The following is a 24,319-nucleotide window of genomic DNA, read 5'->3' on the forward strand; positions in this document are numbered from 1 at the left end:
TCCGCTTTGCGACATTATACGTCCCGGAAACCGGAAGCGCCTGACGGCAGCCTTCCGGTGGTGGGAAAGTGAACCAAGCCAGAATCAAAGCGGCGCATCCTGAGGCAGGTGGGGGTGCCTGTGGAAGAGGGAAGGCAGGCGACTGGCTAGGGCTTGGCTTGGGAGGCCAGCGGAGCAGCAACTTCAGAAACAGGCAGCGGCAGAGAGGGAATGGTGCCAGGAGGCGCCGAGGAGGCGCAGTCCGTCCCTCTTAGGGTTAGTGAATGAGGCTCTCCGCCCGGGCCGGCCCGGGGACTCTGCGCTGCGGGTCCCAAGCATGAGTGCGGGCCCCGGCTGTGAGCCCTGCACCAAGCGACCCCGCTGGGGCGCCGCTGCAACTTCTCCGCCGGCCGCCTCGGACGCCCGGAGCTTCCCCGGCAGGCAGAGGCGCGTCCTCGATTCCAAGGACGCTCCCGTGCAGTTCAGGGTCCCACCGTCCTCGTCAGGCTGCGTCCCGGGGCGGGCGGGACCGCACAGAGGCAGCTCCACCTCGCTTGGTACGTGGGGAAAATAAAGATCTTTGTCCTCGGCTTTGGCCCCAACCTCTTCTTGGTCTCTGTCTGGGGACCCAGGGACTCCAGTCACCCCTTTCTGGTTTTGTGTCCACCACTCTGAGGCCGTTTTGCCGAGCCACTAAGGCCACTAGTAGGGGAATGCGGCCGCTTTTTCCTCGTTGGGATTGGTGATGTGAGAAACCCTGATGAGCAGTCGCTCACAAGGCGGAAAATGGCAGTAGACTCCGCCTGTTTGCTTTCCCCAGGTTTGACTGAGAAGGGAAATTGCCTTAGTTGTTAAGGAAGTCTAATTGTGTATGGAAGCTTCAGCCTTTTAGATGGAAAGAAAGGTACAAAGAAGGTCACAACTTATCCTGGTTCAGATTTTACATCCTGGGGTTGCAGAGCTGTTAGTATTAGCTGGCATTGTGCTTGTTTCTGGCATACAGTGTTGAACAAGAGTAACTTGGGCTCTGTCTTCAGATCCTAAAATCTATCAGGAGAGATAAACAATTACAGAAGTCCACATGCTGACAGGTGAGGGACATACATCATTATGGTAGGAGTTAGGAGTCTTAATCCAGTCTGGGATCAAAGATAATCTCCCAGAAGATGAGGTGCTTATTTTGAGGACAGAAGAAGGATGAAGAGTTAGCTAGAAAAGAGGAAGTAAGGAAGTGTTCCTGAAGTGCAGCTGGTGCATACTGTCAACAGGAGAGAGTAGTGAGAGGGCTGCAGGGAGGTAGGCAAAGATCAGATCATACTGGGAAATATACGGTGCTGAGAGTTTTGAACTTTACCTCTAAGGGCAATGAGAAGCTTTTAATGCATTTTCAGTGGGGAAGTGACTATATATACGTGCATGCACACACTTTTTTTTTTTTTTTTTAAGGTCTTTGGCTGGTGTGTAGAAAATGAAGAATGGATTGAAAGGGAGCGAAAGTGCAGGCCTAAGACTAAAGGAGTTAGTCTAGGTGGGAGATAGTGATGGTTTATACTTGGTTGTTGGCAGTAGGGAAGGAAAGAAATGGATGGATTCAGAGAGAATGGGAGCTGTGGGTTTATACCTTGTAAGAAATATATTTGTGCTGGAAATATAGATTTGGGGATTCTTGGCATAAATGTGATAATTGATGCTATGGAAGTAGATTAGATCATATAAAGCATGTAGACAAAATAAAGGTGACCTAGGACAGAAACTTTAGAAACACCATTATCTAAGAGTAGACTGAAGAGAAGCAGCCAAAAGAGTAGGATGAAAGCCTGGCTTTTCTTGTGTCATGCAGAAAAGAGAACATTTTAAAAAGGATGCATTTGTCAACAGTGTAAGAGGCTGGCCAGAGGTCAGGCAGTCTTTGGGTGAATGGTGTATACTTAGTTCTCTCACGACTTAGAGGCAGTGGGGAGTAGACCTCAACTAAATATTGAAGGGTGAGCAGGATTTGCTATATGGATCAAGGAGAGAAAGAACTGAATATGAAGAGGAAATGGCATGTGCAAAGGTGGTAGGACTGGAGCATGAAAGGACAGGAGTAACAGGACTTGAGGCCAGGAGGAAGGCAGAACTTACTATGGACAAATTTTAGTGCCATTTCAAGGAGTTTGGACTTTATTCTGTGGTTAGTGGGGAGCCACTGAAACCTTTTAAAAAGGGAGATAACATTTGGTTAATATTTTAGAAAAGATGGCTTAGTGGCCTTAGGACTTCTCTGACTGCAGTCCTCTGTATAAATTTCCCCTGGTACCCAGAGTAAGAAAACTATGAATTGGGTAAATATGCCATATTTTTAAAAAAAGATTTTATTTATTTACTTAACAGAGATAGAGACAGCCAGCGAGAGAGGGAACACAAGCAGGGGGAGTGGGAGAGGAAGAAGCAGCCTCATAGCGGAGGAGCCTGATGTGGGTGGGGCTGGGTCCCATAACGCCGGGATCACACCCTGAGCTGAAGGCAGACGCTTAACGACTGCGCCACCCAGGCGCCCCAATATGCCATATTTATTACAAACATGTTTTATGAGGTAATACCTGTTATGTATGACGAATTCTTACGTTGTCTGTATTTCACTAAAAAAAAAAAAAAAAGTCGTTTATATAACGCTGGGTTAGAGAAAATCAAGAGTAGACAAGGAGACCAGTTGCAGGAAACAAATGCAGTTGTCCAAAAAGTGATGTACCTGTTCTTTTGATATTGGTGCTGTTTTGAAGATGGAGGGGAAAGAATGGATTTAAGATTTAGGCCGTAGATTTCAGAGAAGTTGGTGAAGGAGAGTGGAGGAGAGGGACAACTGAGAGTGACCTCCAAGTATTGTATCTGACTTCTGCAAGAGGCTAATTTGTGGGCCCATTAACTTTATTTGCATATAAAGGTGGAAGAGTTTGTTGCAAGTGGAGGGGGGCAGTCAGTCCTCATGGTTGGATCTTCCTGTTTTCTGCAGATTTCTGCAGAAGAGGAACCAAATTAATACTTGGGCTGTACTTGATATGTGTAAATGTTTTTGTATGCTGGGTACAGGACACCAATTAATGAAATGTTCAGAGTCTAAGCAAAAACTATTGTTTCAAATTTGGAATTCTTTTAGGAGCTTGGTATTTAAAATTCTAGTATATAGTTAGAGTAAGTGAGAAAAGGAAATGGATATTCATTCAACATCTTTAAATTTTGTGTTATTTACCCCCCTGGGCATATTTCTTATATTGGTTGGAATCTGCAAATCTGCATGTAGGCAGAACTCAGGATGCTATTCACCTTCTGATGGGAGCTCCTCTTTTCTGCCTTTTATAACTACCTAGAGTTTCTTTCCCTGATCCAGGCATGGTCTAAATGTAGGTCAGTGGTGGGTGGTGGTGGTGGTTGCGGTACAGGGGGTGGGAGAGCTGGAGCCGGTTTTTCCCTTTTCTCCATATCATTCCTTCAGCCTCAGTGCTGTCAAAAGCATCTTCAGACCTCTTTCCTCATCTCAGAACTCCCACTCTCCATCTCTTTGGTCTCACCATACCCTTGCTTCAGATACCTTATCTTGCTGGTGCTGGAGGAAGGAGACTTTTTGTGGAGGTGGGGTGTTCCTTTAAAATGAAGGTGAATTTCAAAGCATTTTGTGTCTTTTCCCTGTGTCCATAGCAGCACTTAATTGATTTGCTCATTGAACATTGAAATACACTGGTTACTGAGTGATGTTCCTAAGGAGATTAAGTGTAAATCGTGTGAAATCAGAATAAAGTTAGAGAACTACTAATCTCAGTGAAAAAGAGATTGGATGAAAGTGTTGGGAAAGAATACATTTGTTGAATTTCAGCTTTGTGAAACTGGACACTTAGTATATTCTCTCATTGATCTACATAAGCCTCGAAGTAGGTATTTACTGCTAACCCTATTTTATAGGTAAGAAAATAGAAGCTCAAAGAAGTGAAGTAGTAGTAAGTGACTGAGCAAAGATCTCGGTCCAAGATCTTGTTTGAGTCCAGATCTTGTATCTTTTTCATCACCTCCTACTGCCCTCCTTTTTGTTTGCTGTGATTATTTCTAGTAAAAAGAAAAATTACGAGATAACGTGGGAAGCATAATTTTATGCTCATTTCAGGAATAAGGGGGAAAAATTCTGAAGCAGTCCTGTGGTGTATTGCAAAAGAATGTTTGAAAGCCAGAAATAGTGGTATTGGAACAAGAAATAGGGCTCTCAGAAGGACCGAGGAATGTTTATTATCAGGAAATATTGCTTCTTCAGCTCTTGCTCCTCCTCTTTTATGCTGTTCACAGGCTTCAGGAATTATAGTAGGAAACTTGAAGCTGGAGAGAGGACACATTCTCAGTGTAAGAGTTGAACACTTTGTAGTTTCTAATGAAATAATGTACGCAGTCTTTCAGTTCTGTAGACTTGCCCTCGTAGTGCTGTGCTTCATGTGTGTTATTGGAACCTAGCCATTGCATACCATTTAATCCTTGTATTTATGGTGAGAGGTGTTCTAAACTCCACACTGACTCAAAAAGTTAATTTCTGGCTCCTTGCTGCTTTGTAATTTGAGGATTTTCTACACTTGTGTTTGATGTAATGAAATTAAATAGAGAAAGATGGAACTATAGAAGAAGTCTTGGAATCAAGTAGTTAATCCTCTTCTGATTGAAGCTTATTTTTTTTCTCTGAAGCCTGATTTTATGTGGAAGTACTAACTTAATAAAAATCACTGAAATAGTGGTGTTTAACAAGAAAAAAATTACTTTTTTTGTGACGGAAACTATTTTTAAAATGCTGATCAAAGATTTTTACTAGTTGGAATGTTAGTATTTTATGTAAGGAATGAATTATATGGCACTCAAATACAGTGATAAAGCTGTTGATTTTCATATATTTAGGATAGCATCTCTTTTGCTTATGATATGGTGTTTGAGGAGTTTGAGGAGACATAAGCAATTGACAATAAATCTGTGACTTAAGGTGCCTAGGTTCTTACATTGCAGTTTGGAGAATAGTTGAGAATGTTTAACATTTTATATTTTCTTATACTTATGTACATTTCTTAAACTTATATGCATTTAATCCATAGGCAGTACAGTTAATTTTGAAGGCATGCTTATTTTTAATGCTTATGTCAATTGTGGTTTGCGTTTATTTATGTTACATCTTCCTCTACTGAGCCACCAATTCTACTTTTGCTGTTGTCTGCTGGTCATTTCTATCTAGTTATCTCTTTGGCATCTCAAATTTAGTATGTTCATGTTGATCTTATCATATTTTCCCCTAAATCCAGTTGTCTCTTTTTTTTTTTTTTTTTAAGGAGCAGGGATGTAGGCTCCACCCCTTACACGGAAGGGTGGCAAAGCCCTCTTTTTAAAAAAAATTTTTTTAAGATTTTATTTATTTATTTGTCAGAGAGAGAGCACAAGCAGGGGGAGCGGCAAGCAGAGGGAGAAGCATGCATGCTCCCTGCTGAGCGAAGAGCCCGATTCAGGACTCCCTTACAGGACCCTGGGATCATGACCTGAGCCTAAGGCAGATGTTTAACTGAGTGAGCCACCCAGGTGCCCCTCCAGTTTTCTTATAGTCTGCATTTTTACTTGATGCTATAACCATCTTTCAAGTCTATGAAACTTAAAGCTTAGTGTCACCCTTAACTTAAATCATTGTGAAGACTGTGATAGCTCATTTCTCAACTTTTTTAAAAAATATAATGTATTATTTATTTCAGGGGTACAGGTCTGTGATTCATCAGTCTTACACAATACACAGCACTCACCACAACACATACCCTCCCAGGTGTCCATCGCCTAGCCACCCCATCCCTCCCACCCCCCTCCACTCTAGTAACCCTCAATTTATTTCCTGAGATTAAGAATCTCTTATGGTTTATCTCCCTCTCTGGTTTCTTCTTGTTTCATTTTTTCCTCTCTTCCCCTATGATCCTCTGCCTTATTTCTCAAATTCCACATATCAGTGAGATCATATGATAATTGTCTTTCTCTGATTGACTTATTTCACTTAGCATAATACCCTCTAGTTCCATCCACGCCATTGCAAATGGCAAGATTTCAATTTTTGATGGCTGTATAATATTCCATTATATATATATATGTGTGTGTGTATATATATATATATATTCTCCACATCTTTATCCATTCATCTGTCGATGGACATCTAGGCTCTTTCCATAGTTTGGCTATTGTGGACATTGCTGCTATAAACATTAAGTGCAGGTGCCCCTTCGGATTACTACATTTGTATCTTTGGGATAAACACCGAATAGTGCAATTGCTGGGTTGTAGGGTAGCTCTATTTTCAACTTTTTGAGGAACCTCCATGTTTTCCAGAGTGGCTGCACCAGCTTGCATGCCTGTCAGCAGTGTAGGAGGGTTCTCCTTTCTCCACATCCTTGCCAACATCTGTCATTTCCTGACTTGTTAATTTTAGCCATTCTGACTGGTATGAGGTGGTATCTCATTGTGGTTTTGATTTGTATTTCCCTGGTGCCAAGTGATGTTGAGCACTTTTTCATGTGTCTGTTGGCCACATGGATGTCTTCTTTGCAGAAATGTCTGTTCGTGTCTTCTGCCTATGTGAAAGCTTTTTATCTTGATGAAGTCCCAGTAGTTCATTTTTGCCCTTGCTTCCCTTGCGTTTGGCGATATGTTTAGCAAGAAGTTGCTGTGGCGAAGGTTGAAGAGGTTGCTGCCTGTGTTCTCCTCAAGGATTTTGGTGGATTCCTGTCTCACATTTAGGTCTTTCATCCATTTTGAGTCTATTTTTGTATATGATGTAAGGAAATGGTCCAGTTTCATTCTTTTGCATGTGCCTGTCCAATTTTCCCACCACCATTTGTTGAAGAGACTTTTTTTTTTCCTTTGGATATTCTTTCCTGCTTTGTCAAAGATTAGTTGACCATAGAGTTGAGAGTCCATTTCTGAGTTCTCTGTTCTGTTCCATTGAACTATGTGTCTGTTTTTGTGCCAGTACCATACTGTCTTGATGATTACAGCTTTGTAATAGTGCTTGAAGTCTAGAATTGTGATGCCACCAGCTTTGGTTTTCTTCTTCAACATTTCTCTGGCTATTCAGGGTCTTCTCTGGTTCCATCACAAATTTTAGGTTTATATGTTCCATTTCTGTGAAAAAAGTTGATGGTATTTTGATAGGGATTGCATTGAATGTGTAGATTGCTCTAGGTAGTGTAGACGTTTTCGCACTATTTGTTCTTCCAATCCATAAACATGGAACGCTTTTCCATTTCTTTGTGTCTTCCTCAATTTCTTTTCATGAGTATTCTATAGTTTTCTGAGTACAGATCCTTTGCCTCTTTGGTTAGATTTATTCCTAGGTATGTTAAGGTTTTGGGTGCAATTGTAAATGGGTTTGACTCCTTAATTTCTCTTTCTTCTGTCTCGTTGTTGGTGTATAGAAATGCAAATGATTCCGTGCATTGATTTTACATCCTGCCATGTTGCTGAATTGCTGTATGAGTTCTAGAAATTTTGGGTGGAGTCTGTTAGGTTTTCCACATAAAGTATCACATCATCTGCAAAGAGTGAGAGTTTGACTTCTTTGTTGATTCGGATGCCTTTTATTTCTTTTTGTTGTCTGATTGCTGTGGCTGGGACTTCTAGTACTATGTTGAACAGCAGTGGTGATAGTGGACATCCCTGCCATGTTCCTGACCTTAGGGGAAAAGCTCTCAGTTTTTCCCCATTGAGAATGATATTCACTGTGGGTGTTTCATAGATGGCTTTTATGATACTGAGGTATGTACCCTCTATCCCTACACTGTATAGAGGTTTTTTTTTTTTTTAAGATTTTATTTATTTATTCGACAGAGAGATAGTGAGAGAGGGAATACAAGCGGGGGAGTGGGAGAGGGAGAAGCAGGCTTCCCGCTGAGCAGGGAGCCTGAAGTGGGACTCGATCCTAGGACCCTGGGATCATGACCTGAGCTGAAGGCAGACACTTAACGACTGAGCCACCCAGGCACCCTACACTGTATAGAGTTTTAGTCAAGAAAGGATGTTGTACTTTGTCAGATGCTTTTTCTGCATCTGTTAAGAGTATCATATGGCTCTTGTCCTTTCTTTTATTAATGTAGTGTTTCACATTGATTGATTTACAGATGTTGAACCATCCTTGCAGCCCAGGAATAAATTCTACTTGGTCGTGGTGAATAATCCTTTGAATGTACTGTTGGATCCTATTGGCTAGTATTTTGGTGAGAATTTTTGCATCCATGTTCATCAGGGATATTGGTCTGTAATTCTCCTTTTTGGTGAGGTCTTCGTCTGGTTTTGGGATCAAGGTAATGCTGGCCTCATAAAATGAGTTTGGATGTTTTCCATTTCTGTTTTTTGGAACAGTTTCAGAAGAATAGGTATTAATTTTTCTTTAAATGTTTGGTAGAATACCCCTGGGAAGCCATCTGGCCCTAGGTTTTGTTTGCTGGGAGATTTTTGATTACTTCTTCAATTTCCTTGCTGAGTATGGGTCTGTTCAAGTTTTCTGTTTCTTCTTGGTTCAATTTTGGTAGTTTATACGCCTCTAGGAATGCATCCATTTCTTTCAGATTGTCTAATTTGTTGGCAGATAGTTGCTCATAGTGTTCTTATAATTGTATTTTTTCGGTGTTGGTTGTGATCTCTCCTCTTTCATTCATGATTATATTTATTTGGGTCCTTCCTCTTTTCTTTTTGATAAGTTTGGCCAGGGGTTTATCAATCTTATGAATTCTTTAAAAGATCCAGCTCCTAGTTTCTTTGATCTGTTCTGTTCTTTTGGCTTCTATTTCATTGATTTCTGCTCTGATCTTTCTAATTTCTCTTCTTCTGCTGGGTTTAGGCTTTATTTGCTGTTCTTTCCCCAGGTGTAAGGTTAGATTGTGTATTTGAGATCTTTCTTGTTTCTTGAGAAAGGCTTGTATTGCTATATACTTCCCTCTTAGGACTGCCTTTGCTGCATCCCAAAGGTTTTGAACAGTTGTGTTTTCATTTTCATTTGTTTCCTTGAATTTTTTACATTCTTTTTTAATTTCCTGGTTGACCCATTCATTTTTTAGTAGGATGCTCTTTAGCCTCCATGTATTTGAGTTCTTTCCAACTTTCCTCTTGTGATTGAGTTCGAGTTTCAAAGCATTGTGGTCCAAAAATATGCAGGGAATGATCCCAGTCTTTTGGTACTGATTGAGATATGATTTGTGATCCACAATGTGATCTATTCTGGAGAGTGTTCCATGTGCACTAGAGAGGAGTGTGTATTCTGTAGCTTTGAGTTGTAATGTTCTGAATACATCTGTGAAATCCATCTTGTCCAGTGTGGCATTTAAAGCCCTTATTTCCTTGTTGATCTTTTGCTTAGATGATCTGTCCATTTCAGGGAGGGGGGTGTTAAAGTCCCCTACTGTTATTGTATTATTTTTTATGTGTTTCTCTGATTTTGTTATTAATTGGCTGCTCCCATGTTAGGGGCATAAATATTTACAATTGTTAGATCTTCTTGTTGGATAGACTCTTTATAATATAGTGTCCTTCCTCATTTCTTATTACAGCCTTTTGTTTAAAATCTAATTTGTCTGGCATAAGGATTGCCACCCCAGCATTTTTTTTTTTTATGTCTATTAACATGGTAAATGTTTTTCCATCCCCTCACTTTAAATCTGAAGGTGTCTTTTGGTCTAAGGAGTCTCTTGCAGGCAGCATATTGATGGGTCTTGCTTTTTATATCCAATCTGATACCCTGTGTCTTTTGATTGGGACATGTAGGCCACTTGCTTTCAGAGTAACTAGTGAAAGGTATGAATTTAGTGCCATTGTATTGCCTGTAAGGTGACTGTTACTGTATAGTGTCTCTGTTCCTTTCTGGTCTATGTTACTTTTGGGCTATCTCTTTGCTTAGATGACCCCTTTTAATATTTTTTGTAGAGCTGGTTTGGTGATTGCAAATTCTTTTAGTTTCTGTTTGTCCTGGAAGCTTTTTATCTCTGTTTCTATTTTCAGTGACTGCCTACCTGGGTAAAGTACTCTTGGCTGCATATTTTTCTCATTTAGTACCCTAAATATATCATGCCAGTCCTATTTTTATTGATTTTGAGGGGGGTTCTCCGAGCCACCTGGATTTTGATGCCTGTTTCCTTCCCCAAATTAGGGAAGTTCTCCAGTATAATTTGCTCCCATATACCTGCTGCTCCTCTTTCTCGTCTTCTTCTGGGATCCCAATTATTCTAATATCGTTTCGCTTTATGGTATCACTTACCTCTCAAATTCTCCCCTCATGATCCAGTAGTTGCTTCTCTCTCTTTTTCTCAGCTTCTTTATTCTCCATCATTTGGTCTTCTGTGTCACTAATTCTCTCTTCTGCCTCATTTATCCTAGCAGTTAGAGCCTCCATTTTTGATTGCATCTCATAAATAGCCTTTTTGATTTCAACTTGGTTAGATTGTATTTCTCCAGAAACGGATTCTCTAGTGTCTTCTATGCTTTTTTCAAGCCCAGCTATTAATTATCTTTATAATTGTTATTCTGAACTCCAGTTCTGACATCTTAATAATGTCCGTATTGATTAGGTCCCTGGGAGTTGGTCCCTGGGAGAACTAGCTGCCTCTAGTTCTATTTTTTGAGGTGAATTTTTCCATTTTGTTATTTTGTTGAGAGAAGAATCGATGAATGAGGGAACAAACTGCTAAAAGGGTAACAACGACCCCAGAGAAACATACACTAAACAAATCTGAAGAGATCCAAAACGGGGCGGGGGAAAAGAAAAAAGAAAAAAAGAAAGAAAATATGATCAGGCTTGTGAATAGAACAGAGCCATATACTAGATTTTGGATGTATTTTGGTGTTTTAGAAGAAACTGCATCCCAAAATTTTAAAGAAAGAAAAACTTACATATGTACAAAAATAAGGTTAAATACAATGAAGGGAAGGGATATGACTGTAAAAATGAAAATTAAAAAAATTTTTAAAACGGAATTGATGAGAAGTTGGTTGAAAAAAGAAAGATGAAAAATTTTTTAAAAAATGTGATCAGACAGATGAATAGAACAGAGCCATACACTAGCGTTTGGGTATGTTTTGGTCTGTTAGAAGACACTGCATCCCAAAATTTTAAAGAAAGACATATATACATATACACATATATATAATAAGGTTAAATACAATGAAGGGATGGCATATGACTGTAAAAATGAAAAATAAGATTTTGAAAAAGGAATTGATAAGAGGTTGGTTGAAAAAGGAAGGAAGAATAATTCAAGAAAAAGAAAAAGAAGAAAATAAAGAAAATTAAAAAAATTAAAGTTGAAAGACATAGAATCATGGGAAAAAAGCCATGAATTCTAGGTTTTGTAGTCTGCTAGTGCTGGAGATTTGCGGTTCTCATTCATTGGTAAACTTGGCTGGAAGTTTTTGCTGATCTTCTGGCGGATTTGCCCTGTGGGGCATTGCACTGCCCTTGCCAGGGGCCAGGCTAAGTAATCTGCTCAGGTGTGCTATCTGTAGCTTTTGTTCCCTGAAGGCTTTTCCGCACAGCTTTAGAGGTTGAGAATGAAAGTGGCAGCCTCCCAATCTCTGTCCCCAGAGGAGCCAAGAGCTTGGGGCCCCCACTCTTCAGTGCACCCTCAGAGAAAAGCAATCACTCCTGTCTCCCTGGTCTCTGTCCACACTCCATACTCACCCAGCCTGTGACCGAGCATTTCTATCTCTGGCACACGAGCCCTGTTAAACCCAGTAGATTCCTGTGACACCCTCATGGCAGCTCCTCCCAGGGGAGGAAGGGGAGTCTCCCCAGATCTGCTGCTTGTTGGGCCCCTGCTTGAAGTGGGGATCATGTTTTATGGCAACCCTGAGCTGAGAGCCCACTCTTCGGCTCACTCTGCAGCTGGCATCCCTGCTCGGATACCTGGGAGCTCTGCCGTACTCGGGCACTGACAGTTTTTCTGTGACCCTGAGGGTTCTGAGACCACACTGTACCAGTGAAGGTTCTACCCCCACGCCCCCAAACTTAGCTACTGGAGCAATGTTACTAGAGCAGACTTCTAAAAGTTCTGATTTTGTGGTCTGCTGGTCTATCACTTGCTGGTAGCGTGCTGACTGAGCCCCCCCCCCCCCAGGGTCTACCTTCCCATATATTGCCTCAGATTCACTTCTCCACACCTCCTACCTTGCAGAAAGTGGTCGCTTTTCTGATGCCAGGTGGATCCCTGGTGGGGGAAGTGGGAAGAGAGATAGGGCAGAGAAAGAAGCAAGGTGAGGTAAGTTACTGAGCAGGTGGTCACTCTGGGCAGCTGAAGCTCAACCCCACTGTGAAACTCCAGGACTCACAGCTCTCAGTGTATCTTCCACCTTATTTCTAAACTTTTATTCTCTATTCTCACAATGACTAATTTTGGTCCTTCACCATTAGCTCTCCAACCTAGTTGATGATCATCAAAATCACTTTTTGAAAAAAATACAGATTCCCTTGTGACTCCATTATCATACATAGTAGGTCTAGGGCCTGGCTCTAGGATCCATTAATTACCAGCCCCCTGATGATTCAGATGTTTTGGAAATCATTGACCTAGACCAATAGCTTTCTTGCTAGTTTCTACCAATAGGCTCTTCCTTCTTGGCCCTTCAGATTTGCCCTCCAGGGTATGTATCGTGCATGACTGGGCACCTCTTAGATTTGAGTTCTGGAATTACAGCTCAGTGTTACCTGAGACTTTTTTGTACCTCTTTTTTGTGGGTTATTCAAGAACCTCTATGATATGGTTCTAGCTGACTTCTCAATAATATTTTCTGTTGCTTTCTTTTTAAGTTCTTTATATTTCCCTGTCATTGGTGCCTTTGCTTATGATTTTCCCTTTATGTGACTACATGTTTATTCTTCAAGGAACAATTCAAGCCCTACTTAATCAGATTGTCCCACTTACTCCAGTTCCCTTAAGTAGTCTTTTCTTGGAAATACCTGAATTCTTTATCAGGATCTCTTTTAATACTAAAGGTAGTTAAGAACCAACATTTACTGAGCATGTACCAGATTGTGCCTTAAACACCTTGCATGTGTTATTTAATTTAAACCTCATAAGAAGCCCAGGGGAGGTACTGTTAATTTGCAAGTTTACAAATAAGGAATCTGAGAGACAGGAAAAATGATCCCTCGCAAAGACACATAGGAATCTAATGGGAGAGCTAGGATTTGAATCCAGGTGATTTGATTTCAGAACCTGTACTCTCATCCATTAGGCCATACGAGCTGTCTCAGGGGCCTGTCACTTTCTAGTCTATGTCAAATGCGTTTATATTTATATTTCTGTCTTATCTCCCATTGCTCGAGTGTGAAAGGAATGATTAATCTCTGTGTAATTCACAGAACCTAGCACAATGCCTTACATGTATAAATGCTGCTATAGGTCTTTTATCTTTAAAGGCAGGTATGCGTATACATAATTGTTTTGGTGTGCGTAATTTTTTTTTTTTTTTTACAGTTTTCAAGCAAAAGACTATTACCAGTTGGATGGACACTAAAGGAATCAAGACAACTGAATCAGAAAGGTATAGAAACGTGCCTGTATAGAAAAATGAATAACATGATATATGAATGTTTTATCTTGCTTCGGGCTACTTTTTCTCCTTGCTTTCCCATTTTTCTTTATATTTATTCATTCTTTCAGCTTATAAATAATAATTTTTTAGAGGGTCTCATGTGCTAGGGTCTGTCCTATATACTTGACATACAGAGAGATGAAAGAAAAATATAGCCTCTGTCTTTACGATACTTACAGTATACTGGTGGCAGATGCAAAAATACATGATTATTACATAGTGTGATAAATAGGCAGTAAAGATATAAGCAGAGAACAGTAGTGGTTAGCATATAGAATAAAGAATTAGCTTTACCTTGCAGGAAGGCCTGCCAGGAGGGAGTGAAGTTTAACATTTAAAGGAAGGGCAGATGTTTCCCAGGCATAGAGTTGGGGAAAGAGCATTATAAGCATATGTGCAAAGTCATGGAGTCAGGAAAGAGCATGCTCTGTTAGGTAATCACCAGTAGTTTAATTATTGCTGTGACACTGGGAGTGTGATTGGATAAGTGATTTTTTTATACCATAAATTCTTTTTATTGTATCATAAGTTCTGTTGTCTCATTAGTTCTTTCTATTCTGTTGTAGTTTGCATAGTAAAGAAAACAACAATACAAGAGTGGAATCCATGATGAGTTCTGTACAAAAAGATAACTTTTATCAACATAATATGGAAAAATTAGAAAATGTTTCTCAGCTAAGTCTTGATAAATCACCTGTTGAAAAAAGTACACAATATTTGAACCAGCATCAGACTGCAGCTATGTGTAAGTGGCAAAATGAAGGGAAACATACAGAGCGTCTTTTAGAAAGTGAACCTTCAACAGTAACTCTGGTACCAGAGCAGTTCAGTAATGCTAATGTTGATCAATCACCCCGAAATGATCGCAGTGACACAGATAGTGAGGGAAGTAGAGATAACCAACAGTTTTTGACACCTGTGAAGTTTACAAATGCAAAGCAGACCACAGAAGGTGAACAGGCTAGAGAAGCCAGAAGCCACCAGAAGTGCAGCAAGTCTTGCTATCCTGTAGAAGATTGTGCAGGTTGTCAGCAGGAAGAGATAGATGTGGTTCCAGAGAGTCCGTTGTCGGACATCGGCTCTGAGGATGTTGGTACTGAACTGAAAAATGCCAACAAATTAAGTAGACAAGAAAGTAGTTTGGGAAATTCTCCTCCCTTTGAGAAAGAAAGTGAACCTGAGTCACCAATGGATGTGGATAATTCCAAAAATAGTTGTCAGGACTCAGAAGCAGATGAAGAGACAAGTCCGGGTTTTGATGAGCAAGAAGATAGCAATTCCTCCCAAACAGCAAGTAAACCTTCAAGGTTCCAAGCAAGAGAAGCTGACACTGAATTGAGGAAACGGTCTTCTTCTAAAGGAGGTGAAATTCGATTACATTTTCAATTTGAAGGAGGAGAGACTCGGAGTGGAATGAATGATTTAAATGCCAAACCACCTGGAAGTACTTCTAGCCTGAATATAGAATGCAGGAATTCCAAGCAACATGGGAAAAAGGATTCTAAAATCACAGATCATTTCATGAGAATGCCCAAAGCAGAGGACAAAAGGTAATTTTTTTCAACAAAAAGTATCTCCAATAGTATAATACTTTTTATAATTTTGTAAGGGGGTTTAACAAAGTTATGGTTTATACTGAAGCAAAGAAATAGTTGTGTTTCCTGTTAATTGTTTGTGGTAAATTTAAACCTAGATTCAAAAAGACCAGAAACAGAAAACAAGAAGTAAATAAATATTGTTAATTGGATTTTTTTAGTTTCATGATTTTCCTTCTGAAATTTTTGGGGATTATCAGAATATAAATATCCCAGTTGATAGTAGCTTCTGTTAATCCATTTTTCTAGGTCTTCGTATACTGCATTTCTCTAATGCTCTGATGGGTAGGCAGGTGATACTGTACTCACTCTGCAAATGAGAAAACTGAAATTTGAGTTAGAGAATTCTCTGAAATTGTAACTTGTGATTGGTAATGCTGGGATTTAAATCCCAGTCTGTCTGATTACACAGCTCACATTTTTTACAGTTATCCCATATGGAATCTTAAAGCTTACTCTCCGTAATTTTTGTGATATTTTCTATCACGTGTGCCACAATAAGTTCACTTTGTTGAAAATTATTGTCTAGAAACCTGAGAAGTAGCTGATACTATGAACCGTGACTCATTTGGCAGTGCCCATATTCTTATGTGGTCTGATTTTTTGGAAGGTGATTTCTGTCTCTAGAAATTCCTCCACAGACTTGAAAATAACCTCTTCAGTTTTACTCTAAGTTTTATAAATTTTTCTTTTGATTATAAATACCAAGGAGAGAGCAAGCCTTGGCACACTTTTTTTTTTTTTAAGATTTTATTTATTTATGTGTGAGAGAGAGAGAGAGCACTCAACCTAGAGTGGGGGAGGGGTACAGGGAGAGGGAAAAGCAGATTCCCTCCTGAGCAGGGAGCCCAATGCAGGCCTCAGTCCTGGATCCTGGGATCATGACCTGAGCCGAAGGCAGACGCTTAACTGACTGAGCGCCCCTTGGCACGTTTTAAACAATCACATTTTGGGTGAGTTTTGTACTTGTATCTAATAAAACTAAAATAGTAAGTGATTTGTGACTGAATACATTTGTTTTGACCTTAGAAAAGAACAATGTGAAATCAAGCATCAAAGAACAGAAAGGAAGATACCTAAATACATTCCACCTCACCTTTCTCCAGATAAGAAATGGCTTGGAACTCCTATTGAGGAGATGAGAAGAATGCCTAGGTGTGGGATCCGGCTGCCTCTCTTGAGACCATCTGCCAATCACACAGTAACTATTCGGGTAGGTATTACTTCTTACCTATAAAGAGAAAAGACTCTTAAGTCTTGATTTATTATGATACTTATTAACGTGGAAAACAGACCAAGGCATAGAAACTGCCTCTCTTTTCTGCATATATAAAGTACTAAGAAGTCTATAGCTTGGAGAAATATAATGATAGCTTACTTAATATAGCACTTTATTCATCCATAGGATGAATCATTGTCAGCTGATGAGGAAATTGACTTTTTCAGTATTTTTTTAAAAAAACTCACTGGATTCTTTTCTTTCTTTTTGTTTTAAATTCAGTTGACAATATTTGTTAAGCATCCACTGTATATTAGGTAGTGGGTTAGTCCCTAAAGTTCAAAGTTGTATATGGTTAAGTATCCTCAAATCATTCTCTAGTTTTACCCTGTTTTCTGGCTTCAGATTTTTCTAGACATCACTGTTACTGTCCCATAGGTGTCTCAAACTCAACATGTCTGAAACCTCATTTTTAAAAATTGTGGTTAAATGTGCATAGTATAAAGTTTACCATTTTAACCATTTTTCAGTGCACATTTCAATGGCATTAAGTACATTCACAGTGTTGTACAATTATTACTACTATTCATTTCTGGAAATTTTTCATCATGTCATGCAGAAACTGTATTTGCTAAACAATAACTCTCCATTTCTCACTGGCCCCTAGTAACCTCTTTTATACTTTCTCTAGCTTCTTTTTTGAAGAAGCAACTTTATTGAGGTATATAAAGTTTACCCATCTTAAGTGCTCACTCAGTTCAGTGATATTTAATTTACTGAGTTAGGCAACTATCACTATAATCCAATTTTTTTTTTTAAGATTTTATTTATTTATTTGACAGAGAGACAGTGAGAGAGGGAACACAAGCAGGGGGAGTGAGAGAAAGAGAAGCAGGCTTCCTGCTGAGCAGGGAGCCCCATGCAGGGCTCCATCCCAGGACCCTGGGATCATGACCTGAGCCGAAGGCAGATGCTTAATGACTGAGGCACCCCGACACCCCAATCCAATTTTTTTTTTATTTTTTTTAATTTTTTTATTTATTTTTTGTTTTTTATTTATTTTTTTAAAGATTTTATTTATTTATTTGACAGAGATAGAGACAGCCAGTGAGAGAGGGAACACAAGCAGGGGGAGTGGGAGAGGAAGAAGCAGGCTCATAGTGGAGGAGCCTGATGTGGGGCTCGATCCCATAACGCCGGGATCACGCCCTGAGCCGAAGGCAGACGCTTAACCGCTGTGCCACCCAGGCGCCCCCCAATTTTTTTTTTTAAAGATTTCATCTATTTATTTATTTGACAGAGAGAGAGAGTGAGCACAAGCAGGGGGAGTGGCAGGGAGAGGGAAAAGCAGGCTCCCCACCAAGCAGGGAGCTCGATGTGGGGCTCAATCCCAGGACCCTGTGATCATGACTTGAGCTGAAGGCAGACACTTAACCAACTGAGCCACCCAGGTGCCCCACCATAATTCAATTTTAAAGATTTTATTTTATTTTATTTTATGTATTTATTTTAGGTTTTATTTATTAGAGCGATAGAGCCTGAGTAGGGGAGAGAGGAAAAAGCAGGCTCCCCACTGAGCAGGGAGCCCAACTTGGGACTAGATCCCAGGACTCTGGGGTTATGACCTGAGTCAAAGTCAGATGCTTAACTGACTGAGCCACCCAGGTGCCCCTGGATTTTATTTTTTTAAAGTAATGTCTACACTCAACACAGGGCTTGAACTCATGACCCCAAGATCAAGAGTCACGTGCTCCACCGACTGAGCCAGCCAGGCACCCCTCATAATCCAATTTTAGATTTCTGTCACTCATTGGGTAGTTTTAAATAGTGATCTCCTTTTTTAGTCTCTATATTAGATTTCACAGGAACTACTTTAAAAAACCCTTTTATCGTACAACTTAGTCTAGATGTGATTAGATGTTTTGAGGTATAGAATTCTTTTATCATGATTAGAGGTGGAAGCAACATTGAACAGGGTGGGGTTTGAGCTGAGCTCTAAAAGATGAGCACAGGGGTGCCTGGGTGGCTCAGTTGGTCTGACTCTTGATTTTGGCTCAAGTCATGATATCAGGGTCATGGGATGGAGCCCTGCATCAGGTTCCATGCTCAGCAGGGAGTCTCTTTGAGATTTTTCTCTCCTCCTCTCTCCTCCACCCCCACACTCACTCGTTCTTTCTCTCTAAAATAAATAAATAAATCTTTAAAAAAAAAAAAGCAGAAAGTTCTGAGGGGGAGTTAAAAAGTCAAGAGAATTCCAAGGTAGATACATAATCTTTATAAGAAGAGGCTGTGTAGTTGAAAAACTGTTTTGGGGCGCCTGGGTAGCTTAGTTGTTAAGCGTCTGCTTTCGGCTTGGGGCATGATCCCAGGGTCCTGGGATCGAGCCCCACATCAGGCTCCTCCGCTGGGAGCCTGCTTCTTCCTCTCCCACTCCCCCTGCTTGTGTTCCCTCTCTCGCTGGCTGTCTCTCTCTCTCTCAAACAAATAAATAAAATCTTTAAAAAAAAAAAAGAACAGTTTTAGACATGGAAAATGATTGGTTTGCTAGAGCTTAGAATTTGGATGGGCAGTGGTGGAAGACAAGACTTGAAAAGTGGATTAGGTCCATATCATAGAGGGCTTCAAGTGTCAGGAATTGGACTTGAGTCTGTAGGTATTGGAAATTGTTAAAATATCTATCCATTCAATAGTTATACTGTAGCAGGATTAATCATTCAGCTGTGTGGAAGGAAAATCAAAGTGAAGATCTGTTGAAAACAGAGAAAGGTAATGTAAGAGCTCAGATAAGACATGAAAAATAAGGAGGCAGTAATTATCAAATTGTGCTGCATGGAAGTAGTTCAGGGGTTCTTAGGAAATTTGACTTATTTGTTTTTTCTAAAGTATATTTTTAACTGTGAAAAGCCTGTAATAAAAGAACTAACACTCTAATATGAAAATGCTTAATATATTTAACCAGCAGATTTTACCAAGAGAACTCATTTTAGTGCAGACCATAAGCACCATCCATGATAGCATATAATCCTAGTTTTCTTCCTACCTCCTTAGCCATGTCTTATGTTCCTTTAGTTTTTCTGGCATACGTGGCCCTTAAATGTTGCTAGAGTTCCTCAAGGCTTTTTCATATGTCCTGTTTTCTTCTCACTTTCTCTCTATGGGTGGTCTCCTCCATGGTGAGGGTTTTAACCTGTATAGATGGCTTACAACTTTATTTCTCTTGAGTTGCAGACATTTTTTTCCTTCCCCCCCGCCGCCCCGGGATTGGGGGACAGAGGGGGAGAGGGAATCCTAAGCGGGCCCCACACCCAGAGCAGAGTCTGACTCAGGGCTTGATCTCAAAGCCCTGAGATCATGACCTGAGCTGAAATCGAGAATTGGATGCTTAACTGACTAAGCCACCCAGCCACCCCTTGAGGTGCAGACTTTTTATGAGCTGCCTATTAGACAGTCGTCCTTTACATAAGCTGTTCCCTTTTTGAGGAACAAGCTTCCTGTCTTCTTTTTCGTAGTTAACTTCTTTTTATACTTTGGAGTTCAGCTCAATTGCCACCTCCTCATGGAAGCCTTCTGTAAGTTCGCCAGGTAAGTTGGAATTGTCTAGAGTAGGTTCTCATAACACCATGAATCTCTCATTCATAACATATTACAGTTCGCATTTTATATTTATGTGATTGTTTATTTGCAGTGAAGTACTAATTCATGCTACAACATGGATGAACCTGAAAACATTACATTTAAGCAAAAGAGGCCAGACACAAAAGGCCACATATTGTATGATTCCGTTTATATGAAATGTCCAGAATAGGCAAAATGTAAAACTTTCATGTTTCAAATATCCTCTTCTCAAACATTTATTTAATGCTTATTATAAGTAGTGTATGTGTATGTATGCACGTATGTATGTATTTACATATGTAAGTATCTACACATATACCTACAAAAACACATAAGCCAGGCTCTGTCATAAATATTTAGAATCCACAGTTAATGGTTATTATTCTCAAGAAGTTTACAGTCCAGTGGGGGAAGGAGAAACAGGTGTGCTCTGGTTTTGAAGGTTTTGAAGACTTCTCAGAGGAAATGAAAATTGAGCCGAGTGTCGAAGGTCAGGATAGACATTTAACCAGACAGTGTTTGGGTAAGAGAGGATGTTAAAAACTGGGAACATCATTTGGAATCATTATAGGTAGAGGGGAGCCATTATAGGATTAGGAGCCTGGGAATACTTTAGAAAGATTAAGGTTGTTCCCAAGTGGGGATAAGGGCTTTACGGAGGGTGAATGTCTGGGAGCAGTGGGAGTTAGGGGAGGGTTAGAAGGCAAGCAATAATGAGGACCAGGAGTCTAGATGGGATGGAGATGGGATGAGCAAACATGATGACTTGGAAACTGATCAACTGGAGACAAGGAGCAGGAACAGCTGGAGAGGACTTCTGAGATTTCTTACTAAGGAGCGGGTCTGTATTTTATAGCATTTGCTTTGGCTGCTTTCTTTGAATTATTTTGTAGAAGGTACGCCTAGTTTTTATGCACTTACAGTTTCCTTGTTTCCCTCTCTTTCAGGTAGACCTTTTGCGAGCCGGAGAAGTTCCTAAACCTTTTCCGACACATTTTAAAGATTTGTGGGACAACAAGCATGTTAAGATGCCTTGTTCAGAACAAAACTTGTACCCTGTGGAAGATGAAGTAAGCACAAAACAGTTGTTCTTTTAGTCTCTGAAAGACAGTTTAGTATGTGCTTGTTTGACTTCTGATTCTCTGATCCAAAAGAACTTAGAATAATTTCATTTGTTTCTCCTTTTCCTTTAAAGAATGGTGAGCGAACTGCAGGGAGCCGATGGGAGCTCATTCAGACTGCACTTCTCAACAAATTCACACGCCCCCAAAACCTGAAGGTAGTTGTTCTTGCTATGGTTGCCTCTGGTGTATAATTCTTAGAGATGGGCCTTGTGTCTCCCTGAAAGAGATTTTTTGGTCTTTAATGGACTCGGTAACAGCATTATTTGTATGCAAAGTGCTTGCTTTCTGAGGAACTTTCTTAAGAGACATTCTTGGTTTCCACTCCATCACTAGCAAATGAGTGGAAGAATCAAGAGTTGTAAATGACTTGCCTGGAGCCACACAGAATAAATTGGAGAACCTGGAATAAGACCTTTGTTTCTTGATTCCCCATCCAATTTCCTTCAGACCAAGCTTCTCTTTTATTTTTTAGAATTATCATGTTTCTGAAATGTCTTTAAAAGTAAATCAGGAAAGAATTATGACTTTAGCAATATTTGCCCAAAGGGAACGGAGTTTCCTAATGATTAAAGTATACATTAAACATTCTGTTTTGTATTGCTGTTAATGTAGCTTCTAGCAATCTAAGTATTTATTAATCTTACGTTTTGGCAATAATTTATTTTTTGATTTTTTAAATTTCATTTAAGACTATAAGAGCAACCATTAGATCGTTTTCCTAATATCTGAAATATGGGTGAGTATATGTTTATTTTTGGCATGATAGCCATGTAAACTTTTAAGGGTTTTGTTACTGTAACAATAACAGATTTTTCTATACTTGTGTGAAAATGGGTTTCATTTTCTTTGAGAGACTTAGTTTGTTGTGTAGTTTCTCAGGTTTTATACTGTTTTTCCGTTTATACTTAACAAGTTACTCTTAAACTTTGTCTACCTTTCTATAGCTCCTGTTTGTTTTTCTTTTTTCTCTACATAAAAAACATTGGATGTTGTACCGTCATGTATTTTGAAAATTTCATTCCTTAAGGACAGTGTTCTCACTCTTGTAATGTACTCCTTTTAAATGGAAGAAATTCTCAGTGTCTGCCAGAGGTTACTTAATTTTAGTATAATGTTAACTACACATGTGCAAGCATAAAACTAAATATAAACTCTTTGTACTTATAGTTACAGCTATATCAATTTGATTTTTTTGCATTTTAAGCATTATGGACCATCATTTGAGTTGCGTTCATTATCACAGTGAAACCAATTTATACTCCTTATCCCCTTTTTGCACAAAAGTTTTTTAATCACTGATCTGAACCTCAAAATAGTATGCTGAGAACTTTAAAAAATACTTTAAAAAGAAAAAAAATTCTTCATTTTGTTTTTACTACTTATTAATCACAAACAGTTGGTGGATGTCGGTAGATGCGAATGTGGGATCTGTATGGAGAACATCAGCTTGCAAATAAATATGCTAGTGAACACTTTGGTCCAGGTTCTGTAAAATTTGACAGTTGTGTACTGCTGTATATCTTAGGATGGCTCAAAATTTTCACCATTTTTATCTGCTTAAAGCACCAGCCTTCATTCCTACAGTGGGTTGTCTTTTGCCCTTTGTATTCCAAAACCACAATTATAAACTTAGAAAAACAGAAGCAGGCCACCCAAGCATACTATCTATACTCCATTTGAGAAATACTGTCTTAGGTCCTGTGGCCTTATAAGCAGGATTATTTAAATTTTTCATTGTTTTTTCTTTAAGCACAGAATAATCATAGCATTCTAAATTACCTTGTCTGCTCACCTCTTTAGCAATTCCTTAGTGCGCCAGTGATTACTTTAAGAAGGGGTAATTGCTTTACTGTGAATTTCCCGTTCTTATTTATTTTATGGTGGATTCAACAGAACATAATTCATGGACATTTTCTTCTGTCTGCTTATGGTAATTGTTTCTTTTGCTGAAAGAACACTATGGGCGGGGGGGAACATTAAGTCCCTCTTACTGAGTATAATAATCTTTTTGCTGCTTTTATTTGATGTTGAGTTAAGTGGGATTAGAGATTTTAAAAGTTTAAAAAAAGAATAGTGTCTTCAAAAGTCAGTTTACACAGTAATATTTCTATAATTGATGTATCTGATAATTTGGACTTCTTTGTGCTTTAACTACTTGTGCGTATTATGAATTAAAGGAAATCTCAGTAATTGATAGCAAAGAATACAGAATAACGTCCAGTTTTTCTAATGATAGGAGACCTTGTGGTAGACTACTTTGGAGACTTGAAGACTAAAGTAAAAGTAAATATTAGTTAGGAATTAATGCTAATTATAAAATCCCGTTAAAGAATTAGAGTGTAAAAGTTAGAATGTAAACTGTCTTTTCTTACCGACTTTGAAGAATAATTTACATATAAGAATATGCATGCTTTTAAAGTATGTAATTTGATGATGTTTGACATTTGTGTATGCCCATGAAACGCCCACTACAATCAAGGTGAGAACATTTCTCTCACCTTCGAAGATTGCTCTTATTTCTATAGTTGATTCCTCTTTCTATAACTGTCCCCAGGCAACTATTGATCTGCTTTTCTCTTTTTCTTTTCTTTCTTTCTTTTTTTTAACCATAAATTAGTTTACATTTTACATGACTGGAATCATGTAGTATGTATGTATGCCAGCGTATCTGACTTCTGTCACTCAGAATGAAAATTTTCGAGATTCATCCATGTTGTTGAGTGTATCAGCAGTTTGTTGCAGTGTATGCATTGTTTGTCCTTTAACCTGTTGATAGACATTGCTATTTAATACTTTGTATGAGGTTCTGAAATCAGATACCAGTAATTAGAAAAAAAATCCTTAAAATCTTTTCTTAATGGAAAATTTTGTATGTGGCTGTAAGAAAAATAAACACTTTTTTTGCCATATTATTTTATGTTTGATGCTTTTCCTTTTTGAAGGAACTTGGATATCTTCTGATTCCAAGTAAATATACATTGTTGGTTTACTCTTTAGGTACTTGGTGATTGTTCATATGGCATGAAGTATTTTTCAGGCAGCTCTTTGACAGAGTATTAATTTTTAAAAACTTAAGAGGGAATTTGGAAGGCTTACAGTAATCTAACAGTGTTTTTTCAACTTACATACACCTTCAGTAAAAAAATTGGAGATGTGTATTATAAAGTTGCTTATAAATTCTG

At 39.1% G+C, this 24,319-nt stretch overlaps 1 protein-coding gene across 6 annotated transcripts in view; it reads left to right on the top strand.

Moving 5' to 3' along the window:
* The window catches only part of PARG (poly(ADP-ribose) glycohydrolase), a 122,773-nt gene continuing 98,454 nt past the window's right edge, over positions 1-24,319 (top strand). For 2 of the 6 annotated variants that reach the window (XM_045809873.2, XM_087862937.1), the window contains exons 1-6: positions 35-536; positions 13,467-13,533; positions 14,151-15,134; positions 16,209-16,392; positions 20,961-21,083; positions 21,209-21,292. In XM_045809873.2, coding sequence (XP_045665829.1) covers positions 317-536; positions 13,467-13,533; positions 14,151-15,134; positions 16,209-16,392; positions 20,961-21,083; positions 21,209-21,292 — 1,662 coding nt within the window. In that variant the 5' untranslated portion in view covers positions 35-316. Of the gene's footprint in view, positions 537-560; positions 2,555-8,111; positions 8,220-13,466; positions 13,534-14,150; positions 15,135-16,208; positions 16,393-20,960; positions 21,084-21,208; positions 21,293-24,319 lie in introns of those variants that run through there. The other 4 variants (XM_045809875.2, XM_045809874.2, XM_087862936.1 and 1 more) reach the window with 4 other exon arrangements.

The sequence above is a fragment of the Ursus americanus genome, chromosome 6 (genome assembly GCF_024610735.1).
Source record: "Ursus americanus isolate L20-20 chromosome 6, mUrsAme1.1.p, whole genome shotgun sequence".
NCBI classification, from domain to species: domain Eukaryota; kingdom Metazoa; phylum Chordata; class Mammalia; order Carnivora; family Ursidae; genus Ursus; species Ursus americanus.